At 36.1% G+C, this 26,986-nt stretch overlaps 1 protein-coding gene across 6 annotated transcripts in view; it reads left to right on the plus strand.

Moving 5' to 3' along the window:
- AHI1 (Abelson helper integration site 1) overlaps positions 1-26,986 on the plus strand; it is a 215,963-nt gene that overhangs the window by 19,030 nt on the left and 169,947 nt on the right. For 4 of the 6 annotated variants that reach the window (XR_004352595.1, XM_032651704.1, XM_032651707.1 and 1 more), the window contains exons 5-13: positions 325-896; positions 3,926-4,104; positions 10,531-10,635; positions 11,470-11,689; positions 12,670-12,862; positions 16,281-16,376; positions 20,714-20,899; positions 22,066-22,218; positions 25,946-26,078. Coding sequence is in view for 4 of the 6 variants with exons in the window: in XM_032651704.1 (XP_032507595.1) it covers positions 325-896; positions 3,926-4,104; positions 10,531-10,635; positions 11,470-11,689; positions 12,670-12,862; positions 16,281-16,376; positions 20,714-20,899; positions 22,066-22,218; positions 25,946-26,078 (1,837 nt within the window). In the remaining 2 variants the exon portion in view is untranslated. The remainder of the gene's footprint in view (positions 1-324; positions 897-3,925; positions 4,105-10,530; positions 10,636-11,469; positions 11,690-12,669; positions 12,863-16,280; positions 16,377-20,713; positions 20,900-22,065; positions 22,219-25,945; positions 26,079-26,986) is intronic. The other 2 variants (XR_004352596.1, XM_032651705.1) reach the window with 1 other exon arrangement.

Genomic DNA, 26,986 nt, shown 5'->3' on the forward strand with positions numbered 1-26,986 from the left:
AGTATGGATCATTCTGCCAAAGAGGAAGCTAGCATTTGAGATTTGAGCAGTTAATTCACTTCTAAAAAGTCATTAAGTACTTTTTCCTTTGTTAACTAGTTAATTCATTTGACCTGAAGTTACTCTCAAGATTGCTAATCTAACGCTGGGAGAATAACTAGGAAAACGCTCATCAGATGCCATAGAATGGTGTCACAGTGCTCAAGTAAAAAGTGAAATAATCCTCCCAGTATTACACATTGTGGAACACTTGTCATTATTTTTATCTTCTCGTAACTAAACTGTGCTTAGCTGAAACTTTGTTATTGTATCGTCTTCTCCTAGCTTGATGCAGTCAGAAGCAATCTTCAGAAAATCAGAGAAACTAAAAGTGATGATATAAGTGCTGCTAACACTAAGAACCCAGGGAAGAACATGCGAGTCACTAAAAACAGACCAAGAGATCCGCAGCCAGCAACTGAAGATCCAGATAATGATGTTACTGTGGAGGACGACAAGCAAGAAACGGCAAATAAAAAGGTTATAAAAACAGCACTCCAGGTGACAACACAAGAAGTGGAGCCGGAAACTCCTGAGAAGAAGGCGGATGCAATACCCCAGGAAGCACGGACCAAGCCACTGCCAGGTGTCACTCGTGAGAAAAGTGAGAAGGCCAAGGAAGGAGAAAATAGTTTAGATGAGGAAGAACTGATGCAAGTATACCAGCTCCAAGTAGCTGAAGAAATGGCAAAGGAGATTAAGAAGAAAATCCGAAAGAAACTCAAGGAGCAGTTGGCTTACTTTCCCTCAGAGACTTCCTTTCCTTCAGATACTTCATTGTATGATGACAAATTGAACAGTGAAAAAAGAAAAAAGAAAAAAAAGAAAGTTCCAATCCTGTCTAAATCTGAAACAAGGTATGTTACATTGATAAATATAAAATGTCCTCTTAAAAAAACACTATTATTTTCAGCTTTTCAGTGATACCTGTAGTTTTGTTACTGAGTCTAAGATCATACTGCTCGCCACATGACAGGCCAATAATCGAGAGATGGGTTGCTGGGGCAAGGAATGACGGCTTTATTTGGAAAGCTGGCAAACCGAGAAGATGGTGGGATCGTGCCCCCAAAGAACCATCTTGCCTGAGTTAGAATTCAGGCTCCTTTCATACTAGAAGGGGAAGGAGTAAAGTCGAACACTTCCTGGTTCCCATCAGCCTCCAGAGCCTCCAGAGGGGATATGTTAATTTCTTCCTCCCTGCAGTCATTCACAGGTGGGCCTGGTCAGGATGTTTCCTGTGAGCTAAACAAAGGTATTTTAGCTTAATGCTCATTACCTGGGAAGCAGGGCTCCCAGAGATGGGCCATTATGTATAATTTAAGCTTACAGGTAACATCTCTTTAGTGATTAACTTGTAATAGAATACAAAAGGTTCTTCCCTATTACATTTTCACAAAGAAAATGTTTAGTCCTCCTTATGGACACATAGCCAGTACAATACTAATGGCTAACCTTTATGTGGCCCCTTCCTGTGTGCTTAATGCTTTACAAGGAATACATGCTTTTTCCCTTATAACAACCCTATAAGGAATAATATTATCATCCTGTTTTGCAGGTGAGGAAACTGAAGGGTTTAAGTCACAGAACCAGTAAGAAGCTGAGCCAGAACCTTGGCAGTTTTGCCTTAAGAGTCTTTACCCTAACTATTCACATCTGCTTATTAAATAATTGAAACCTAAGTAGCCCCTTTATTGAGCTACAAATGCCTGTTTGGATATATGAAAATAACATTTTCCCCTTAGTTTACAAATAACATTTACTCATTGTAGAACACACAGACACAGAGAGGAAAACAAAAGTAATCCAACTGTACAAAGATAATCACTATTAGCAATTTTGTATTCCTTTAGTCTTTTTTTTTGTTTTTTGTTTTCTTTTTCCGGTATGCGGGCCTCTCACTGTTGTGGCCTCTCCCGTTGCGGAGCACAGGCTCCGGATGCGCAGGCTCAGCGGCCATGGCTCACGGGCCCAGCCGCTCCGCGGCATGTGGGATCTTCCTAGACCGGGGCACGAACCCTTGTCCCCTGCGTTGGCAGGCGGACTCTCAACCAATGTGCCACCAGGGGAGCCCTCCTTTGGTCTTTTTTTATATACAAATGCTTATACATATATGCTTACATATACAATGTGAGCATCTGTGATTATATTCATATTTATATGTCTCTCCTTGGGGAAAACAAGACAAAAAAAATCTTTTAACTACTGTGATTAAATTTGTTTTTCATAATCTACATCTGGATAAACAACTTGACGTGGGAACAGTCTGTATTTTACTATTCTCTGGCATTCAGGGTCAGTTTCCCTTAATGTCCTCATCTAAAAATCATTCCCTTCTTATCAAAAGCTAGACAACCAGTTGTAGCAAAGAGAGGGCAAATAGAGTTGCTAACAGGGACACGTTAGTATATGAATTAATTATCGGTTGCTGCATTAAAAAGTTACCCCAGAATTTAACAGCTCAAAACAACAAACATATATTGTCTCAGTTTCTGTGCCTCAGGAATCTGCGCATAGCTTAGCTGGGTGCCTCTGTCTCAGGGTCTCACAGGCTACAGTCAGGATGTCAGCTGGGGCTGCAGTCATCTCAAGGCTTGGCTGGGGGAAGATCTGCCAAATGATGCAGCTGTTGGAAGACTTGGATGATCCACTGCTAAACTCACTCATATGGCCATTAGCAGGTCTCAGGTCCTGACTGGCTTTTGACCAGAGACATCAGGTCCTTGCCACATGGACCTTTTCATGTGGGCTACTCACAACAGGGCCACTTGCTTCCCCCAAGCAAGGGCTCTGAGAGGGAAAAAGCAAGACCAAAGTCACAGTCTTTTTGGAACCTAATCTTAGAAGTAGCACCAATTACTTTTCCTATATTCTGTCTATTAGAAGTAAGTCGCTAGGCCCAGCCCACAATCAAGGAAGGAGATTACACAAAGATATGAATATCAAGAGGCAGGGATCATTGGGGACCACCTTAAAGGCTGCTTACTACAGTATACCATAAATCCTATTTCTTCTCATAACTACCATATCTATTATGAAGTGTAAGTCATACTCAGTAAGATCAGTTCATGAGTTTTAAATAAAACCATGCTTTACATGACAACAGCATACAAAGGGTAATTGTTCTCTTTAAATAATAGTATTTGATGATGTGATAAAATAACATGGCTTTCTGGAATGACTAGTTTGAAACATTTCTTTACTCTTTTTATTTCTCAACCTTTTTTTTTGAAATATGACTAAATATATTGTAAGTCAATTTTTGATTATTAAATGCAGATTTCTTTTTTACTTGATAAATCACAAACTTTAATAGGCTGTTTTCTCTTTACAACTCAGTATGCTTCTAGGCTGCCCCCCCTTGCCATTTAGTAGTTCATGTGATGCATATTTTAATTGTAATAATAGCCTTCTGAAAATGCAGTGACACACCAAACATTGGGAAACACAAGAAATTAATTTTTACATAGAAATCAAAAGTTGACTATCTGAAGCCTCTTGAAAACAGAACAACCAAAATTAGAACACTTTTTTTGCTTTTAAATAAAGTAATTTAGAAATTTGTTCATCATTTATTTACTTGGCAGTAGAGTGAGGATGATTTGACAATCCTATGTAAAAACAGATCCATCGATCATAAAATACAATTTCACTTTTCCCTGGAGTTTAGAGGTGAGTTTAATGTGGCTCATGGGGTATATAATGTATCACCAGGCGTAACTGAGTACACATAATACCTAGTTTGGCAGCCAACCATTTTAGCGTGTAAGAAAATGTAGGAAATAATACTGATTTTAGGATTATCTGTGCCTCTATTCACTGCTTACTTTGCTGCACAGTAATAATAATGGTACATTTCCAGTGGCTTGAACTTGGATTCTATTTGCAGTACGTTGATCATGTCTGATGACCCAGTTGAAGGTGAACAAAAGAAGGAATCTCCAGTTGGAGCAGTTACTTCAGATTCTCATCAAGATGATGAAATAAGCTCAAAGGAACAAAATGTAGAAGACAATGTGCAAGATGACACAAAATCCAAACTGAAAAAGAAGAAGAAGGCTAAAACAGGTTTGTTACCCAAATTAAATGAAAAATGTGTGCCTTGGTAAGAATAACTTGATTCTAGGACTGTTAGTCCTTAAAACTAAAGAAAATCTAGTTCCAAAGGATATAATTGAAAAAAATCCAATATAGAACATTTGGTACTTATTCTTGGATTTGTCCAGATTATAGCATTTATTTATAACTGTGGACCTCTGTGATGAGTTAGTCTTACTCGAGTCATCTCTAATTAACGACTTGATTCACCTCTAGAATGACATTGTCTTTGTTGTGGCATAGAAGATTTCTTCTTTATGTTATTGCCCCTAAATAATTAAGACTTACAGCACTGAAAGCTATAAAATGGTCAACAGCCGATAAACATTTCAGATGTTAAAGCTGCATCCCTCTGTCAAACATGGTATCTTCACAATTTCTCCTAATTCAGCTTCTCTCCTTCCTGCCCACTTTTCATTTTACCTGTTGCTTTCTACCTTCCTCTTTACTCATTTCATTTTTCTTATTTTTCTTTACTTATTCTTGCCTTTTTTCTGCTTGTTACATTTCTTTTTTTTTTTTTTTCTTTTCAATTCCCGTTTAACTGCCCAAAAATTGGGACTAAAATAGGCAATTTTAGACTTTATGGTACTTATTCATTGGATGATGCAATTTATGGTGTTTTGTGGTTCCATAATTAATTTTTAAAAAAGTAAAATGTACAAGTATACTACTTAGTGAATTTTCACAAACTGAACGTGTCTGTAAAGTCATCATCCAAATTAAGAGCCAGAGCATCATTAGCACCCAGAAGCCCCCACAAGTTCCCTTCCTGTTCATTATCCTACAGGAGTAAACGCTGCCTTTTCATCGAACACATAGCCAATTTTTCCTGGTTTTTCTGCTTTAATATAGATAGAACAATAAATACTGTGCTCTTTGTGTCTGGCTTTTTTTGCTCAAAATTATTTTTGTGAGATTTATACTGTTGTTGCATGCACTTGAGCTTATGCATCATCAGTCCTGTTTTTGTACTGTGTAGATACCCGTTGTGTGAATATACCACAATTAATTACCTATTCTGTTGATGGACATTTGAGGTGTTTCTAGTATTAAGCGATTATAAATAAAGCTATAATGAACATTCTGTTCACATCTTTGGTGAGCACATGTATACATTTTTCTTGGGCACATTCTTGGCATTCTTGCTATGCCATAGAGTATGTCTATTTTTCACTTTAACAGGCACTTCTCCCTTTCCAAACTTGGGTTACCAATTGATACTAGCAGTATTTGAGAGCTTCCATTACTCTACATCTTCACCAATATTTATATTGTCAGTGTTTTAAAATTTTAGTGATTCTTAGGAGTGTTTAGTGATTATTCCCTTTTGACTTTGATTTGATTTCCATGGTAACTAGTGAAGTTGAGCATCTTATTCATGTTAATTGACTACTTGGATTCCTTCATTGTAAATTTGTTCACATCTTCTGTGTATTTTTTTAAGAAATGGAATTGTCTGCCTTTTACTAATTAATTTGTAAGACTTTTATATAACTAGATAGCAGTCTTTTCTCAGATATAAATACATATATATATTGCAAATATCTTCCCACTCTGGGTTTTATAATTTTTCTCCTACTGGTATCTTTTGAAAAACGGAATTTAAAAATTTTATATAGCCCAGTGTATCCATCTTTCCCTTCAATGTTAAGTGCTTTCTGTGATTTTAGAGATCTTTCCCAAGTCCTGAAGATGTTTCGCTGTATATTATTTTCTAAAAGTTTTTTTGTTTCACTTTTCACATTTAGATTTCCGGTTTATCTGGTATTGATTTTTAATAGTGGTAGTGGTCCAGACCCATTTTTTTCTCATATGAATATATAATTGACCTAGTACCATTTACTGAAGAGAGCTTTTCCTCTGCATTTCAGTGTCACTTTTATCATAAATAACATGACTGTGTAAGTGGGTCAGTTTTCACTAGTCTCTATCCTTAGATGGTTTGCACCAACACCACCACCATGTCTTAGTTCTATAGCTTTATAATAGGTCTTTCTGTTAATAATGATAGTTTTATTGCTTCCTTTTTAGTTCTTATGTCTTACTCCTTATTCTTACCTTGATAACACTGGCTAGGACTTTGATTACAGTGTTAAATAGAAGTGACAATAACAAGTATCCTTCTCTAGCTCTCAGCCTTGGGGAAAGCTTCCATTATTTCATCACTGACTGTGTTGTTTGCCATAGGTTTTTTTGTAAATACCTCTTGTTGCATTAATTACCGGCTATTCCTAATTGGCTAATAGCTTTTTTTATTATTATGACTAGTTACTGAATTTTATCAGGTGCTTTTTCTGCATCTATCAACATAATCATATTAATTTTCACCCTTTTTTCTATTAATGTAGTTAATCGTTATTTGATTATTAAGCCATCTTTATGTTTCTGGCAGAGGTGGGGGGCACCCACTTTGTTGTGGTGTATTAGCTTTCTTTTTTAAAATCTATTACTGGATTTGATTTGCTGATACTTTGTTAAGGATTTTTATAACTGTAGTCATGAGAGATTGGTTTGTACTATGCTTTCTTAAAATACACAGAGTTTGTAATACCAAGGTTTTGGTGGTCTCAAAAGGAATTGGGAAATACTTCCCTTTTCAATTCTCTGTATTTGTATAAATTGGTGTTACGTCTTCCTTAAATGTTTGAAGAATTTACTAATAAAGCCTCTTAGGCCAAGGTTCTCTTTGTGGAAAGAATTTTAAATCAGATTTAGTTTCTTTCATAAATACCAGACTCTTCATATTTTCCGTTTCTTCTATCAGCTTTGATAGAGTGTATTTTTTGAGGAATTTGTCCATTTAATATGGATTTTCAAATTTTATATGTCTATAGTATCTGAAAGGGTACCCCTTGATATTGGTAATTAGATTCCCTCTATTTCTTCATTAGTCTCAGGATTTTCAATTTATAAATACTTTTAAAGGACCAACCTCTAGCTTTCATTTCTATCTATTATACATTTGTGTATGATTTTGGTAATTTCTTCTATCTATATTATTTCCTTTTTTCTACTTTCTTTGGGTTTGAGTTGCTGTTGATTTCTAGCTTTACAGGTGGATTTTCTAACACGTTAAGTTACCATCTAAGCACTACTTTATCTGCATCCCACAAATTTTTGATATGTTCTGTATTCATTATCATTCCATAAAAATATTTCCTAATTTCTATTTAAATTTCTCCTTTGATCATTCATTATTTAGAAGCATATTGTTTAGTTTCAGGCAGCAGGTGATTTTCTAGTTATCTTTTTTTGTTTGTTTTTGTTTTTATCTTCCATGGTTGTCAAAGAACATATTGTGAATGATTTCAGTCTTTCGAATTTATCACAGCTTTCTTTATGACCACCTTATGATTGATTTGGTAAATATGCCACGTGCACTTGAAAAGAATATGAATTCTGATGTCATTGGGTGCGGTGGTGTCCTGTGTATGTCACATCAAGTTTATTGTGTTCCCATCTTACTGATTTTTTGTTTTTGTCCGCTTATTGTATTAGCTACTGAGACGAGTATTAAAATTCCCACTATTATTTTGCATTTCTGTTTTTATTTCTGTCATTTTTTTCTCTTTATATTTTGGAGCTATGTTATTGAATATATATACGTGCTTAGGATTGTTATATCTTCCTGTCAAATTGACACTTTTATTATTGTCTTAGTTCATTTAGGGTGCTATAACAAAATACATGACTGAATGGCTTAAACTATAAACATTTATTATTCATGGTTCTGGAGGCTGTGAAATCCAAGATCAAGGTGCCTGCAGATTCAATGTGGAAGGGGCAAGAGAGCTCTTTGGGTTCTCTTTTATAAGGGCACTAATCCCATTCATGAAGGCTCTACCCTCATGACCTAAACACCTTCTGAAGGCCCAACCTCTTAATACTATTTCATTGAAGGTTAGGATTTCAACATATGAATTTTGGGGAGTCACAGGCATTCAGTCTATAGCAATCATTATGCAGTGTCCTTCTTTATCTCTGGTAACCATTCTCCCTTAAAGTCTACTTATGGTCTGAGTTTGCATAGTACATTTTTTCCCTTCCTCATTTCTCCAGCATCATCCACAGTGTACCCCCAGGTGGTGCCAACCTGGTTGAGAAAGGACAGACTTGAAACCTGTGCTTGGTTCAGGGTCTCCAGGTCTAGGCAGGGCTTGCCAGTACTTCATTCCTCTGGTAGCCCCTAGGCTCCCTGTGTGTGCCTTCTTTGTACTTCCTTTGTTTGGGCCACAGTATGTCTGTATTCCTTTCCTTTTTGCCTTCACCTCTTTTCTTCTCCTACTCCAGCACATGTGGGGTCTTAGCCCCCAGGCTGTGAACTCCTTGGGGACAGGTGCCCAATAAATGTGAAGTGCTCTTGTGCCTCCCCCAATATCCTCTCGTTTGCAACCTTTCTGTGTCCTTATATTTATCACCTCACTGTTAGTTTTTCCATATGACCTAAGTGGGTTTTTTTTGTTTGTTTTTTAATTTTTATTTATTTATTATGTTTGGCTGTGTTGGACCTTTGTTTCTGTGCGAGGGCTTTCTCTAGTTGCGGCGAGCGGGGGCCACTCTTCATCGTGGTGCGCGGGCCTCTCACTGTTGCGGCCTCTCTTGTTGCGGAGCACGGGCTCCAGACGCGCAGGCTCAGTAGTTGTGGCTCATGGGTCCAGTTGCTCTGCGGCATGTGGGATCTTCCCAGACCAGGGCTCGAACCTGTGTCCCCTGCATTGGCAGGCGGATTCTCAACCACTGCGCCACCAAGGAAGCCCTGACCTAAGTGTTTTATGTTTCTTATTCTCCTTGCCGTCTTTTGAATTATTCAGGTCACTTTAAAAATTTTGTTCCCTCTATTAACTTATTAATTACACATATTTCTACTATCTTTTAGCTGATACCCTGAAGAACATTAAGTTTATTCTTGACTTATTATAGTCTAATACAAACTAACTCCCTAACAAAATACACTTCCCCAACACTACTAAAACCTGAGAATAGTTTGACTCCATTTGGATTTTGTCAGGTGCTTTCTTTCTCTGCATCTATCCCCCCTCCTGCCTTCTAGGTTCTTATCCTGTATTTTAGGCCTATATATATTTTAAACTTCACAGATGTTACAGTTACCATTTTTTGTTCAGTTGATATTAATTTATATTCACCCCCAAATTTACTTTTTCCTTTATTTCCATTTTTCCATTTTTCATCTGCTTGAAGAATTCAGTTTATTCTCTCTTAGTGCAGGCCTGCTAATTCACTCAGATTTTGTTGTGTTAAAATGCCTTTACCTTCATTTTTGAAGCATATTTACTAATATATAATTTTAGGTTACAGGAAATCATACAGTTGTCTTCTGGCTTCCATCATTTTTGTTCCCAACTGCAGTCTTATTTCTGTCCCTTTGAGGGGACTGTTGTCTTTTTTTTCCCTCTGGCTGCTCTTTAGATTTTCCTTTTGTCTTTGGTTTCAACGTTTTATCATGCTATGCCTAAATATAGCTTTGATGGAATTCACCCTGCTTAGAGTTTACTGATTGATATCATTTATCAGTTGTGGAAAATTCTTAGTCATTATTTCTTTAAATATGGCTTCTTCATCATCCTCTCATGTTTTTCTAGATTATAATTTCACAAACTCTTTTGAGTTTGTCCACGTTTCTTATGTTTTTTTCCCCCATATTCTTTTGTTTTTTTTTCCATTATGCTTTGGTTTGGATATTTATATTGATTTTTCTTCTAGTTCACTAATAATGTCTTCCTTTGTGTCCAGGATGCTTTCAGACACATCCATTGAATTCTTAATTTCAGACATTATATTTTTCAGTTCCATAATGCCTGTTATTTTTATGACTTTCAATTCTCTGTAGAAATTCTCTATTTTAAAAAATAATTTTGTCCATCTTTCCTGTGCTAACTCCAGGCTGAATCATCTGTGGGTCTGCTTCTGTTTTCTGTGTTTTCTCTTGGTTATTGGTCATACAGTCTTGCCTCTTTTATGTCTAGTAACTTTTTTATTATATGCTGGACATCGTGTATAGAATCCCAGAGGCTCCAGATGATTTTATCTTCCACTAGAGAGGGGTTCCTCTTTCCACTTTTAGGCAGACAGGGTGGGCAACTGATTTCAACTAATGTGAGCTAAGTCAGATCTGGGTCGCAGTTTTGGTAAGACTCTATCTCTGATTTGCCCTGTTCCTAGGCTGTGCCCTTCCAGGTGTTTCAGATTGAGAGCCTGGCAGGTATTTGTCTTGTCCACCCTAAAAGGCTTTGGGAGATTCAGTTTTGCCTTTCAGAGGTCTCAGCTTAGTCCTTTAGCCTTCTGCCCCATGCAACTTCAAATTTTGGCAATGTCTTGAGGGAGAGACTGGCCGTGTGTTTGAGGCCCCTCAAGTCTCCAATTTTGTCACTCCAGCCCTGCGTGAACGCCAAAATCTCTGCTGGTTTCTCTGTCCCCCAGTAGGGGCCTTCTGCCAGGGGGTACGCCTGGATTCTCAACCTCTAGATGCGCGCAGAATTGGTAAGTGACCCCAGGTGAAAAGTGGCTGTAGGCATAAAATGACCATGCCCTCCAGGGCTTCCTCCTTGCCTGTTTTGTTTCAGGCCCCTCCCTCTGGTGGGTCATTGTTTCCCAGTACCACAAGACTGGGAGATTTTACTACCTCTTTAGCCTCTCACATTGGCCTTGTGTTTGAGACTGATTTTATCACTTAACCCCATGCACCCACTAAAAGTTTTGCTGGTTACTCTTTCTCTCAGTAGCGACCTTCTTCTTGGGTCCTCTGCTCATATGCTAATCAGCAAATGTCCCCAGACACTGAAGCAGTTGCCAGTCCGTCAGCTTACCCCTGATTGATTCTCCCTCTCTGGAATTTTAGTCCATCCACTATACATTGTTTCTTTACTTTTCTGATGCCTTTAAAAATAAGGTTTTCAAAATTTATTTGGCTTTTTCAAGTTGTTGTTACCAGAAATGTTGACCTGCAACATCCCACTGCATCCTACCCAGAAGCAGAAATTTGAGTGATACATATTCCACTTAGAAAATTTCTCAACGAAATTACTTTTTTATCTTTGGCTCTCATTTTTTTCTTTCTGTGTTGTTAGTCCTTGTTAGGGAAAAAAAGAAAGATACCTCACCCTATTTTAGTGCATTAGTAAATGCAATATTTACTCTCAGAGTGTAGTCTGCTATTATCTGGCTTTTTCTTTCTTTTTCCTTGAAGTGCCTTTGTTAACAAAGACAAATAATCATGGATCACTAGGATTAGATAATCTGTAAATTCAGTTTATTGTTGAGCATATTGTTATGGGAACAATTAATTATAACATCGATTTTCTTCCATGCATGTAGTTTCAGATGATAATGAAGACACTGATGGTGACGGTGTTCATGAAATAACAAGCCGAGATAGTCCAGTTTATCCCAAATGTTTGCTTGATGATGACCTTGTCCTGGGAGTTTACATTCACCGAACTGATCGGCTTAAGTCAGATTTTATGATTTCTCACCCGATGGTGAAAATTCATGTGGTTGATGAGAATACTGGTCAATATGTCAAGAAAGATGACAGGTAATTTTTTTAATTGCGCAGCCAACCCTTGAAATTGAAACTGTCTACCATAGAAGTCTCTTTTCTGCCATTGACAGTCAATGGGAATCGAGCTATATATAGATTTGTATTAGAGAATGGTATACTAATTGTAGGTGTTCATCAACCATTGATATTGATCAGTATGTTTTAGAGAAGAAATGGAGAACATGTGTTAATTCAGTAATTCATTTTAAGTGAAGGGGAGTTGAGAGAGTTTCTCCCAAGCTTAACTTTCATTGTATGGCATTTAACTTGCATTGTAAATCATCTGATGTGGCACTGCTTTAATTGTCTCTAACTTCATTTTTTTCTTTTGAAGTTAATATGTTATCTGTGCCTCAGATGAGACAAATGTCTTGAATTTAATTTTTCCTAATATTAATTCTATAGCTAATATGTGTTTGAAGGCCCAAATAGGAAGTATAATATTGATAAAATAAATGACAGTACTAGAATTCAAAACAAATTATTTGTTTGGAAAAATGGCAGGCCTGGGAAACTTGAAAATTATCAGAAATGTTATTCACTTATTCATTTGTCTCGGAACATACAAAGAAAATATGACACACCTCAAAGTACTTACAGTCCTGTTGTGATCATTTTGTTATTTAAATCTAATGTACTAATTTATCACAAACTCATTTAAGATTCTGAAGGTGTTACTTAATTCCAGCTTTGTATGCCAAAGGTGTAATCACACCTCTCACTTTATGTGTAAATAATAAAGTAATTCCATGAAACTGACTGATAGTATGTAAATACAAGATGAAACTAAGATACTACTACTTTTAACGTCGCATAAAATTTGTAGTTTTCTAGATAGATAAAATTTTTTTCCTTATGTATCATGGCTATTTATTATTTTTGGTCACCTCACATTGAACACTCTATCACTCTATTTTTTTTCTTGCCTTAAAATTGTAAAGAACTGTGTTAATGGAAGTATCTTTTTTGAACAGTGAACGGCCTGTTTCATCTTACTATGAAAAAGAGAATGTGGATTATATTCTTCCTATTCTGACCCAGCCATATGACTTTAAACAGTTAAAATCAAGACTTCCGGAGTGGGAAGAACAAATTATATTTAATGAAAACTTTCCCTATTTGCTTCGAGATTTTGATGAGAGTCCTAAAGTCATCCTGTTCTTTGAGGTATGAATTGAATAGAGCAGTTTAAACTAAATTTTAGTTAATATTTTAATAGCACAAATATAAGCTGTTATTTTAGTAGATCAATAATACAACAAAGTAGTGTGAGAATTTGACCTCTAGGAATAATGTATTTGTAATGTGCTATGGAGATACAAGTAATCGTGTCTTTGCTGAGCCTTTACTAGTACAAGTAGTTAGCCATTTGATTTACTCTGTATTATTTAATGCTTACAACAATGCCATGACTATTCACTGAAGTGATGAATCTAATCTATGTCTAAGCAGCCTTCCATTTTTAACCCTCTTCACAAAGAATAAACTCATTTAACTGTATCAGACTTCCTAAGATTTTGTATACTACTAGGAGAAATAAAGAAGAAAATACACAGATCGCTTGACTAATACAATGTATCATATAACCAAAATGAAGTAGAACTTCTTAGATGTCAAGGGTTAGTGGAGGGTCATAGCAGTCAGGGAAAGCTTTATGGAGTAGAGCGCCTGTGAGCTGACCTTTTTTAAAGAATTAAATTTATTTAAACTAAAAAAAACCCAAACCAGTTCACCTGTTCTCTTAACCCCCACCCCCCGCCCCTAGCAACCATCGATCTGTTCTTGTATCTATGATCTTGGTTAGTTTATTTGTTTGTTTAGATTCCACGTATTAGAGAGATCATACAGTATTTGTCTTTCTCTGACGTATTTTACTTAGCATAATGCCCTTGGGATCCATCCACGTTGTCACAAATGGCAAAATTTCATTATTTTTTATGGCTTAATGATATTCCATTTTGTGTGTGTGTGTGTGAGTGTGTGTGTCTGTGTGTCTGTGTCTGTGTGTGTATACCACAATTTCTTCCTGCATTCATTCATCAGTGGACATGTAAGTTGTTTCCACATCTGTACTGTAAATAATGCTGCAATGAACAATTTTGTATTAGGGTTTTTGTGGGTTTTTTGGATAAATGCCTAGAAGTGAAATTGCTGGATCATATGGTAGTTCTACTTTTGATTTTTTGAGGAACCTCCATATTGTTTTCCACAGTAGCCTCACCAGTTTACATGCCTACCGGCAGTGCACGAGGGTTCTCTTTTCTCTACATCCTTGCCAACACTCGTTCTAATCTTTTTGATGATAGCCATTCTAACAGGAGTGAGGTGACATCCCACTGTGGTTTTGACTTGCATCTTTCTGATGATGTTTGATGTAGAGCATCTTTTCATATACCTGTTGGCCAGATGTCTTCTTCAGAAAAATGTCTCTTCATATCTTCTGCCCACTTTTTAATCCGATTATTTTTTTACTATTGAGTTGTAAGAATTTTTTACATAGTTTGGATATTAGCTGACTTATTATTTCTAATTTTTTACTGCAAAGGAAATGAAGGCTCAAAGTATAAAGTGATTATCCCAGAGTTACTCCAGTTTTAGGTGAAGGTAATTAGTATTTAAAGATAATTTGAATCTAAAATACCACATTTCTTTTCCCTACTTCATGTTATCTCTCCATAAGCAAAGGAAAGGAGAGAAAGCCTCTCCTCCAGTTTAAGCAAGATGGGGAATTTTAGCATGGGAAAAGCAAGGCATGACCAGAGCCAATAACTTATTTTGTAGAGTCACTTGTTTTTATGATCCTTAACTTTCAGATGATCTAATGTGTTTATGGTATGAATCCACCATTTACAATTGTGATTATGTTGTATGATTTGTACAAAGCCATGCTTTTTAAAAAAATGACATAATTTGTATATAAAGGTACTGTTTCTTTATCATAGAAATTTGTCCTCCATTATCATAATATTATTTTATACTCATTTTAATAATATTATGAGATTTAAGAAAGTTAGGTTGTTGAATTATAAACACTTTTGGTTCATTCTTTTTTTTTTTAATTTTTTTTGGGGGTGTTAAACCCAAGTCTTTTTTTTTTAATTTATTTATTTTTAAATTTATTTATTTATTTTGGGCTGTGTTGGGTCTTCGTTTCTGTGCGAGGGCTTTCTCGAGTTGTGGCACACGGGGGCCACTCTTCATTGCAGTGCGTGGGCCTCTCACTATCGGGGCCTCTCGTTGCGGAGCACAGGCTCCAGACGCGCAGGCTCAGTAGTTGTGGCTCACAGGCCCAGTTGCTCCGCGGCATGTGGGATCTTCCAAACCAGGGCTCGAACCCGTGTCCCTGCATTAGCAGGCAGATTCTCAACCACTGCGCCACCAGGGAAGCCCGGTTGATTCTTAAGGTTTGACATAAAGTGTTATTGTCTACAAAACTAATTTTTGATTTCAACTTTTTAATGGTGTATTGAGGACCACTCGATAATATCTATCAGAAGTTCTTAAAGCTATTATTCCATTTTCAGGTATTTCACCTAAGGGAAAAATGACAAATGCACAAAGATGTGTGTGTAAGGATATTTATTTAAGCAGTGTTTATAATAGCAGAAATTTTAAGGAAACAGGTCTCTTCAATTAGCAAGAGGTTTGGTTAAATAAATTGTTTTTTTATTAAATTTATGATATTTCTAATACAGAAGAATACTAGGCAGCCATTAACATGATGGTGTACATATGTATGTATTGACTCAAGCTATCCACTACATATTACATGAAAATAGTTTGCAAATAGCATTGGAACACACAAAAAGGTTTAGATACGTATAAACTAGATGTTAATGTTGATCAGCTATGGGTCTGGATTATAAGTTTTTACTTTATTATATATTTTTCTTATACGGTCATTATTTTTTTCACTGAGAATGTATTACATTGAAGACAAGTTTAAGTATAAAGAAGAGGAATAAGTGGAGTGCATATTATGTTTTAAGCAGCCCTCTATAAAGATTTGTTATCTCAGCTGAGCTTTTGATAAGCACCAGTAAGTGGTAGTCTCTGACATGTACCTAGAATACATGTAGTCTCTGTGGCAGGTTGGTTGCAAATCCATGAGCTTTAATATCCAGTCAGGGTAGAGATATGAAAGTTCTCTTGAGAAGCCTAATGACAACATATATCCAAAGAGAAAATACCCAATTTCAGGAAGCTAATCCAAGGAAAAACCCACAGATTAAGGCCATGAGTTTTTTAAACAAACAATTCTTTGAAGTCTGCGCTCATACATTAAAAAAAGAGCAAAGCTTAAGAATTTTGTGCTAGGTGTATTTTTGCCAGGACTATATTTGAGGTAATTAATGCTTTGTCTTGAATTTTAAATAAATCTTAAAGATTTATTGATAAAAGATAAAGTGGTCAAAAAATGGACCTTACTAACTGGATGAGTTAACTCAAAAGTGAGTGAGATGAAATAAAAATGTTTTTCTTCTCTAAGGGAGGATTTTTAAAATTTTAATAATATATTATTAGGAAATATTAAATTTTCGATAGCCTAGTATACTGTGAAGTAATTTGTTATGCTTATTTACAGATTCTTGATTTCTTAAGCATGGAAGAAATTAAGAACAGCTCTGAAATTCGAAACCAAGAATGTGGCTTCCGGAAAATCGCCTGGGCATTTCTCAAGGTATGTTTTTCATCCATTTTAAAGAATGTTTAAAATAATCTTCAAATCTGATGCGCTACTTTTTTCCAAGTCAGTTTGGTTTCATATAAGGAGTTATGATAAGAAGGTAAGATTGCCATGGTAAAGAGTTATTAATTCAAGCTCACGTGATGCTCATTCAGATTCTTAAATATTTATTGAGCGCTTAGTGTGTGCCAGGTACACTACTTGGCTCTAAGGATCCAGCACAGAGGAAGACAACACAGCCCTGACCTCATTTATTCAACTCAACAAGTTATTTATGTGCCAGCCACTGTTCTAGTCAGTGAACAAAGAAAATAAACTCCTTGACCTCATGGCCTTCATATTCTAGCAAGAAAAACAGACATAAAACAATTGATTATGCAACTTAGCATGTATTACAATTTTTATAAATACTCTCAAGTTGGATGGGGTAGATGATGAAAACATCCTGCGGGGTCAGGAAAAGGTCTCCTGCAGAAGAGACATTGAACCTGAGCATGAGGTGGATGGCAGTAGTGGGAAAGAGAGAGTTCTAGGTAGAGGCTACAGGCTACGCAAAGACCCTGATGTTGGAAGGAACAAGGAATACCTAGATAACCACAAGAAGGCCACTAAGATTGGAGGACAGAGACTGAAGGGGAAATGGTTCCTGAAGAGCTTGCTGAGGTAGACAGGGCCTTGATAATACAAGGTCTTTGAGCCATTATAGCAACAGGGCACCATTATAAACTTTAAAGAGTAATGGGGGGCTTCCCTGGTGGCGCAGTGGTTGAGAGTCCGCCTGCCGATGCAGGGGACATGGGTTCGTGCCCCAGTCCGGGAAGATCCCACATGCCACGGAGCGGCTGGACCCATGAGCCATGGCCGCTGAGCCTGCGCGTCCGGAGCCTGTGTTCCGCAACGGGAGAGGCCACAACAGTGAGAGGCCTGCATACCGCAAAAAAAAAAAAAAAAAAAAAAAAAAGTAATGGGAAGCCGTTTAAGGATTTTAAACAAAAGGATGAAATAATCTGATTTATTTGTTAGAAAGATTACTTTGCTGAGTGGAGAATAGATTAGAGAGGGTACAAAGGTATGTACTGGAAATCAAGGTAGAAAATTCTTGCTGTAGTCTAGGTATGAAATGATGGTGTCTTGACTAGGATGTTTCAGCAGAGATGAAAGACGTGGATAGATTAATGTTTAAAAAGGGGGACATTTTACTTACATAATTCTTTTATTTCTGACTTTAAACATAAATTTGAGTTTTAAAATGTCTTGAGTAATTACCCTGTTTTGTATTGTCTTATAAAACTTTTCCATTTGTGCATCCATCCATTCAACAAGTATTTACTATTTGAAATGTATATGGTAAATAGTCGATGAAAATAATCTATGAAATGCCAGGTAGTCTGCTAAATATAGGGCATTCATAGATAAATTAGACATTGTTCTTACCCTCCAGTTCAGTTTCTGTGTAAACGTATTACCTATATGATTATGTGCTATGGAGTAGATGCTGTGAAAACCCAGGTGGGGCACTTAATCCATGTTGTGGGTTAGAGGCTTTAGGAGAGGTGCAGTCTGCTTGCTGAATGGCAGTCTGATAGGCTGAAGAATCACTTAGTCCATTGTACCTTCTAAAATCTCCCTTCTATAACCTGTTATACCTTTTTCTAGACCCCCTCTCATAGCAAATAAAAAAGAAAAAGGCAAAAATAAAAACAAACAAAAAAACTGCAAAAAAGGGTCACTTTCACATAGTAAACATTGCCATCTTGTGGTCTTATTAGAAACTTTTCATTCCTTTTATGCTATGGTTTGTGCAGAACTGCAGTTTACTGTAAACTGCACTTGGGAAACAATGTATTTCACAGCATTTTTACCTTTGTGTCATAGTAAGTTTTATTTATTTACCCACTTTATGCCATTGATATAAATGGCAGTCAGGAATAAAGTGTACATTATTCTATGTGCATCCTCTATTAGAACACATATCTCTTTCATTAGACTGTAAGCTTTTCAAGTCACTGGTGATTCTTTTTGGCCAATTTGTTGAACATATTTTAGTCCTTATTTTACCAGATCTCTTTGCATTTAATATATCACTCTTCAAACTCTCTATTTTATAATATCATCACTCTCCGCATATTAATGGCACATAGAAAGTGCTCCATGAATATCTATTGAGAAAGTGGCATGAATCAAATTAAAATGTGAATGTTTTAAAACCTATGCCATTGGTTCCAGGACTGTCCTAGATAACTGTGAAGTTATCATAGTGGTCCAAATGAACCCCAAAGGACCTTTGTCCAGATTTAAATGAGACTTTATCCGAATTCTCAGGTGGAGGCGCTTTTGATTCTTTTAGCACATATATATGACTAATCTTTTAAACTAAAAAATAATAAAGCCTTATTTATTCAAGTTCCACTTTGTAGTTTTGTAATCATAATGGCAGGATCTTGGCTGAATCTTAGTTGTTTACTCATACTAAGTAGCATACTAGTATAAACTAAATTGCCTGGTGAATATTAATACAACTTATGGAAAGTATGATTTAGAATCTGGGGAATAAATATCTTCTAAAAATGATATTATTCCCTTATGACAAGCTTCAGGCAGATAGTAGTACAGTTTATGAAGGGAATCTCGACTGCTTAATATTTAACGACTGAACATCTCAATTGCTCAATTTGAAACTGGTTTTTTACCCCTCTATATCATAACATCACCTCTCAGCTTATGACCTCCATTGACTTTACATCTTCCCCCGAGAGGGGTAGGGAAAAGATGTGCTATATTTTTTGCCAACTCTGTTTCTTTATTGATGCCTCATTCCTGAACACACTGCAGTCTGGATTTTGCCTCAGCTACTAAAGCTTCTCCAAACATATCACTATGACTTCTATTTACCAAATTATTGAACATTTTCTAGTTCTTCTTTTATCACACCTATGTGCGTGATATCACTCTCTTGAAACTCTTGTTACCTTGGTTTTCTCGACACCATCCTTTCCTGATTTTCCTTATCCCATTCCTTCAGTTCCTTCAGTTTCCTTCCTGGTCTACCACCTATCTCTTTAATATCAATCCTACTCATGATTCCATCTTTAATCCACTTTTCTTAGACCCACTTTTCTTGTGTGTGCCTCAGAATTCAGACATCTGACCCCCCCAAGCTGGACATCTTCCCTAGATCTCTTAACTTTTCCACATCTGCTGCTTCAGTTGGTAGCACCGCCATCTGTCCAGTCTCCTAAGTTTACAACCTTAGAGCTGCCCTATCTGTTTTGGTAGCCACAGATCATAAGTGACCATTTGAATTCAGATTAATTAGCTAAAATTAAATATAATTAAAAATTAATTTCCACAGCTGCACTAGCCACACTTCAAGCGCTCGATAGCCATGTGTGACTAATGGATACTGTTTTGCATGGCACAAATAGAGAGCATGCCCATCACCACAGAAAGTTCTGTTGGATAGCGCTACCTTAGAGTCTTTCTTGATTCTTCTCGTTTTTACTTTCCAAGTTGCATGAGTCAGTAACAGTTATTAAATATTCCCTGTACTTGGTCCCTTCCTACTCTTGGAGTTTGTCAGCTCCACCTGCCTAAACTGCTGCAAAAGCTCCCAACTGTCTCTACTTATTTGTAAAGGACACAAAAGTTAACAAAGGGATTTTCTACTTGAGTCAATAGTCTAGTGAAAGAGGACCCATTTTGAGTTGGTGACATTATTTTTCTCATAAGAATCTCCATTTATGTAGCTGAAACATACGTTGTCTTGTTTAATAGTTTCTCTTGATTGAATAGACCTTTTTAAGAAGGTAGACTAAAATATTTTAAAAATGTAATAAGGGGCTCAAACAAGTTTAAGTATCTTAATTACTTTTTAAAAATAATTTTGACTTTTTTAAAAATTTAAACATCATGAAATTTTACCACTAAAAATACTGATGCTGAACAAATGGGAAATTTGTTTCTGTGTTTAAATAATATGCATTTTAATCTTTATTACAAACAGTATTATTACAAACAAATGTGTATTGATCACCTCCTTTGAAAAAGTAACACCCAGCACAGTAATATAAATGCATTACCAACAGTCTGAAGTTGTATAGGGGAAAAGACAGCCATTGGGAAGATATTTTAAGTCATTTGGGCTATCTTGTCAAAATGACCTGGAACTGTGCTTGACCAACTGTGTCAGTGTTCTTTCCTCTGCTTTACAAATCTAAAGAATTTCAGCATGCCATGTTAATCTTTTTAAAATGAGTTTTTGACCATGTACTATTGCTTTATTGGTTGTATTTTCAATGAAGGTAACATTTTATTTGAATTCTTATTTTAAGCTTCTAGGAGCCAATGGAAATGTAAACATCAATTCGAAACTTCGCTTGCAGCTGTATTACCCACCCACAAAGCCTCGATCCCAATCAAATGTCGTTGAGGTTTTTGAGTGGTGGTTAAAATGTCCAAGAAATCGTTATCCATCAACGTTGTATGTAACTGTAAGAGGATTAAAAGTTCCAGAATGTGTAAGTTAATAGCACATGCAAAAAATATATCTTCCATTGTTGAGATTAAATGGTGACATGTTTCTATTTCTAAAAAGGTGAAGTCTTTAGAATTATTTTAATAGACTTCTGAAATAGAAAGGGACCTTCAGAGATTATATATTAAGCCCGTAATAGCTGATACTTAAAAGATACTTAAATGAATTTTAAGTACTAAGTATAGATTTCAGTTTTAGGAAAAAAATATATTTTTTTAATAATACTGATCCTTAAAAATTAAAGATAAGAGAATGATTTAAAGTGGGAGTTGACAAATATTTTCCATAAAGGACCAGACAGTAAATAGTTTAGGCTTTGTAGGCTATACAGTCTCTGTTGCAGCCACTCAACCTTGCCTTTATAACGTGAAAGTAGCTACATAGACATATGGAGGTGATAACTAAACAAATGGGTTTGGATGTGTTCAAATAAAACTTTATTTACAAAAACATCATCAGGCTACATTTGGCCCAGACCATAGCTTGCAGACCCATGAATTACAGGCACATTTTTTTACAATATTATTCAAATAATCAATAAGTAATATTTCTACTTCTGTTTCACATAGGTTAAAATTATGAATATCTTAGCGAAGCATTTGTCCTAAAATGAGGTGAAACTTTTGCTTTTGTCTCTTTGCTATAAGACATTTCAGGCCAGTTGCATATTCTGTAGTTGATATTATAAAATGTGACCATAGGGTTGGTTTCATTGGTTTGAGTGTAGTTAAACCTATTTTAAGAAATGGAGGATTTAAAAATCCTTAGATCTTTATGTTATCAGTTTCATGATCCTAAAGCCAGAGATACCATAGTACAATGTCAGAGCCATAATATAACATCTGGTAGGTATTGGTGAAGAGGCAGAAACAAAGGGGCAGAGTTACTAAAACTATTTTATGTAACTGTTGGAGTTCTGTTTTATTCCTTCCCCCTTTTAAGGCTTTTGGGTTTAGGACTGTAATTTCAAGCAACCTTTATTTTATTTAGAATAGTGTACAAATAAAAGTAGAATTTTTTTCTGGATTACATTTTGAAAACATTTTCATATTATAATGTTTGTTTCAATATTTTAAAAACCATATATGCTAGAAAAGAGAAAAAGATTAACGTGATATATACATTTTCTCATTTTCTATACATATTTAGATAAAGCCATCTTACCGTTCTATGATGGCTCTTCAGGAAGAAAAGGGTAAACCATTGTATTGTGAACAACACCACGAGGCACGTTCAGTAGACACAGAACCTGGATTAGAAGATTCAAAGGAAGTGGTGAAGTGGAAACGACTGCCTGGGCAGGTGAAGTGGTCTCTGACACTGGATTCATTTAGATATTTACTCATTTACCTTAAAAACGCCAACAGCTCCTATGGTAACTGGCTTCCTACTTAAAACTCCCAGATTATCCTTGTTTTTAACCATGATCTTGTCTTTCTATTAATTCATTTGGTAAATAATAATAGAGTGCCTATCATGTACATAAAGACACTATCTTAAGTTCTTTAGTGAGCTGGGGAGTTTTATTAGTTTGTCAGAGCTGCCATAAAAATATATCACAGACTGGGCCTCTTAAACAACAGAAATTTACTTTCTCATAATTCTGGAAGCTGGAAGTCCCAAGATTAAGGGTGGGCAGCGTTGATTTACTCTGAGGCCTTTCTCATTGGCTGGCAGGTAGCTGCCATCTTGCTGCTTCTTCATGGTCTTTTCTCTGTGTGCGTGCATCACTGGTGTCTCTTATTATTATTATCAGATTAGGGCTGTACCCTAGCAACCTCATTTTAACTTAATCAGCTCTTTAAAGACCTTATATCCAAATACTGTTACATTCTGAGGTACTGGGGTTAGGGTGTCAACATATGAATTTGGAGGGACACAGTTCAGCCCGTAAATCTACAATTTATGGATTCATGAACTTTTTTTATAGCTCCTGGCTTCTTCCTGAGTCACATTTTGATAGAGATAGGTATATGTATATATCTTTACCACAAGTTGAGCTGTATTTAAGCTTTTTCTAAAGTTCTCTTACTTGGTTAGCATATTTTGTAGTGGCAAGAAGCATTACTGATAAAGTTTTGCAAATCTCTTGTTTCCATAAAGAGTAGAGTGGTTCATTTTATATACTCAGTATATACAAAGAATGACTATTTTCCTAGACCTGTTCACATTTTGTTTTGCATGATATCTGACTTTCTTTCTGAGGCTAATTTTACAGATACATCTTAAAATCAATTTTAAATACTTCAGACATAATAATATGGAGAGAATAATACTTAGACTGTGGCCTTGGGGACCTTTCACGTCAGTTGGGGACACAGGAAGTGGTTACAGTGTTGTTCACTGTCAGGTTTGCTGCAAAGAAGTCTTGAGGAAATATAGCTATAAAAATAATTGTTTAGATCAGTAGTTCTCAAAGTGTGATTTGGGGACTGCTGGGAGTCCTGAGATACTTTCAAGGGGTCTGTTGAAGTCAGTCTATTTTCATAATAGATCATAATGATTCTAATGATTCCATAATGATTTAGTTTTTCTTTTTGACTTTCATTCTCTCACAAGTATACACTGGAGTTTTCCAGAGACTAAATGATACATGATATCACAAGAGGGTGAATGCAGAAGCAATTATGAAATTCCAGCTACCTTTTATTAAGCCAGATGTTAAAAAGATTTTCAAAAATATAGAACAATTCCACTTTATGTAGTTATTTTTCATAAAAAGAAATTATTTATGTTAACATTTAATAGGTTTGCTCTGTTGTTTTTTAAATGATTAACAAATACTTTAAAAATTTCTCAGTTTTAATTTCTAATGTAAATATCTGTTTATATAGCCACATAAACAAAAGCTTTTTGGAGTCCTCAAAAATTTTTTAAGACTGTAAAGCACCCTGAAACTAAAACAGTTTGAGAATTTTAGCTATGTAGAAGGTGATCTGGAGTGGTGGAAGAAGGGTTCATTCAACAGGTTGGTGGAACTTGAGGTAGACTTTAAAGCATGGCAAAGTTAGGAGTGGGTGAAGAGGACAGGGAGGAGTATTTCATATTGTGGCAATGTTGTAAATAAATGGGAAAGCACCTGCTGTATTCCTCAGGCACTCAAAACTTGGCTGGCTGGAAACCCAAGTTTGTTGTATAAGAGGTAAAAGTGGTGTGATAGATTAGGCCCACATTGTGGAGTGGCTCAAATGGTAGGTAGCCTAATATTTGATTGTGTGGGATTGAGAGATAATGGGAGGTTTCAGGTAGGGAGGAAGCACGATAACAGTTGTATTTTAGGACAGATTAACGCTGGCGATGGCAGGTAGATCTTGAGGTAGGATACATCAGAATGAGAGAAAGGTAGCCGTTGCAGTCATTGATGTGTGAGGTGAGAAGGGTCCAACCTTGGGGTATTGGTGGCAAGAGTGAGAAGTAAGAGGTCAATACAAAAGGAAAGACCTAGTGTGAGTTAGTGACTGACAAGGTAGTGAAGAAGGGGAAAGAGTTGAAAATGTTGAGGATCTTTATTGCTGTTATTAAACGTTCATCAAGTGCCTCTTCTGCGTACAGTGTCAAGCGCTGGGAATACAAAGGAAATGATGGTGCCGTTAGTATTTTGGCTTAAGTGATGAGGCACAGAGTTTTCCTTAAGTACATCTCCTCCTCTAAGAGCAGCAGCAAGTGGTTATGAAACTTCCTAACTTTTCCTTCAATTTTTGTCTTCTTTTTATCCCCTTTTCCCTTTTCTATATCATCCCAGTAGAGAATGGAGGGAAAATGGTGTCTGGTACATTATTGGCACCTAATAAGTGTCTGTTGAATTTTTCGCCTTTCTAGTAGCTGCTCATAATGCTGCCTCTTCATAATGCTGCTAAATCTTGATGCTACTTGTGAAAAACCTGGTACCAATCTAGAAGGCGGGCCCTTGAACCAGTAGTCTTTGACTCGGCCCGTTAAGCTGGGCATAACCCTCTGAATAATCCTTATTAGCTATATATAGTAATAATAATTACAGGTTTACTGTGATGAATATATAAAAAGACATTTGTAATAAAGTGCCACATTCTTGACATATAGTAAGGGCTCAATATATGTTCAGTTGAACTTTTTGAATAATAAGAAACACAGGAACTAAGGCTCACAAAAGTTTGAAACAGAGAATTAGGACAAATAAAAGTAAGCAGTGGGCTTCCCTTGTGGCGCAGTGGTTGAGAGTCTGCATGCCGATGCAGGGGGCACGGGTTCACGCCCCGGTCCGGGGAGATCCCACATGCCGCAGAGCGGCTGGGCCCGTGAGCCATGACTGCTAAGCCTGCGCGTCCGGAGCCTGTGCTCTGCAACGGGAGAGGCCACAACAGTGAGAGGCCCGCGTACCGCAAAAAAAAAGTAGTATTTTCTACAGCAGATAATAATTCACAGAAAGTTTTGGTTTCATCTGATAATAAGGAATGAAACATAAAAATTATGAAGGAATTTTAATAAAATTAGTGAATGAGAAATCAATAGGAGGTGATTGATTTACTTTGAAAATACATTTTGGAAGGCAGTACAAATAGTGGTTATTTTAAGAGAGAAAAAAAGAAAGAGAATGAATATTCATACATCATGGACTTCAGCTAGGCCTATATGGCATTTATAGACTCAGAACAAGTTTATGGTTCAGCAAAAATCACTTATTAGTTGCTGTCATGAAATAAGGGTGTAACATACATTCATTTTTGTGGCTGTATAAAAATAATGTGGTAGTGACAGCTTTAGAGTATCAGATATTGAAATTTTCTGTTCATATTTTGGGTGAATAGTGCTAGTTAGGCATGGAGTATAAATTCACTTAATTTTCTGGAGAATTGAAAGTGATTCTCTGCTTTGAAAGTAATTTACTATGGTTTTCCATCATTTGCTTACTTGCTTTCTTCTTCCTCTGCGTCACAGTAAAGGGACTTTTTAAAAAACCAGAAACTGCAACAGCTACAATAATTGAAGTTAACAGCTAGCTTTCATATTTTCATGTTTCTTCATCTGTATTAGTAAAATGTATGTTTTTCAGGCTTGCCGTATCCCAAACAAGCACCTCTTCTCACTAAATGCAGGAGAGCGAGGATGTTTTTGTCTTGCTTTCTCCCACAATGGAAGAATATTAGCAGCAGCCTGTGCCAGCCGGGATGGGTATCCAATTATTTGTGAGTAATGATCCTTCTGTTTAAGCTGATTGTAGTCTATACGCAGGATGATTTTTGGTTTTTAAAATTCATTGAAATCTTAATTTGAGTCATCCACCAGTACTACTAAATTAAAATAGATTTCCTCAAGTAAAGTAACAATTCTTTTATAATAATTTTGCACTTTGCTATACAATGTAGGTCCAGAAATAGAATGAAAATGATCAAATGAAGGAAGATAAATTTATTTTTAAAACATTCAGGAGGTATTTTTTAAAGCATTTTCTACTTTAAATATAGAAATTTTGCAACATGAAGGATTAATAAATCTCTTGACGAATTTTAATCCAATTTTAGTCAGTTGATAGTAGTGATAATTTGATTATGAAAGCCCTCAAATTTGTTATGTGCAACTAAGACCTGGCACAGCCAAATAAATAAATACTTTTTAAAAAGAAAGAAAGAAAAACTTGAATTTAGATATACTTACTGCTTAAATCTCATAAAACAAAAGAAGAATCTTTGTTGTTGTTTTTTGATTATGGTGTGTCTACTAGGAATTCATTTAGCTTCTAGGATGTGCAGATTGATGTTTTTCACAAGTTTGGGAAATTTTTCATCTTTATTTCTTCGAATGTTCTTTCTACCCCTTTCTATTTCTTCTCTTCTTCTGGAACTCCCATCATTTCTATATTGGTACACTTGATGGCGTCCTACAGGTCTCTGCACCTTTATTCATTTTCCTTCGTTTTTTTTTTTCTTTCTGCCCCTCTGACTGCATAATCTCAACTGACCTGTCTTCAAGTTTACTGACTATTCTGACAGTTCATATCTGCTGTTGAGCCCCTCTAGTGAATTATTTATTTCAGTTATTGTACTTTTCAACTCTAGAATTTCCGTTTGGTCCTTTTTTATATTCTCTATTAATT

This window comes from Phocoena sinus, chromosome 12, assembly GCF_008692025.1.
Source record: "Phocoena sinus isolate mPhoSin1 chromosome 12, mPhoSin1.pri, whole genome shotgun sequence".
Lineage (NCBI taxonomy): Eukaryota > Metazoa > Chordata > Mammalia > Artiodactyla > Phocoenidae > Phocoena > Phocoena sinus.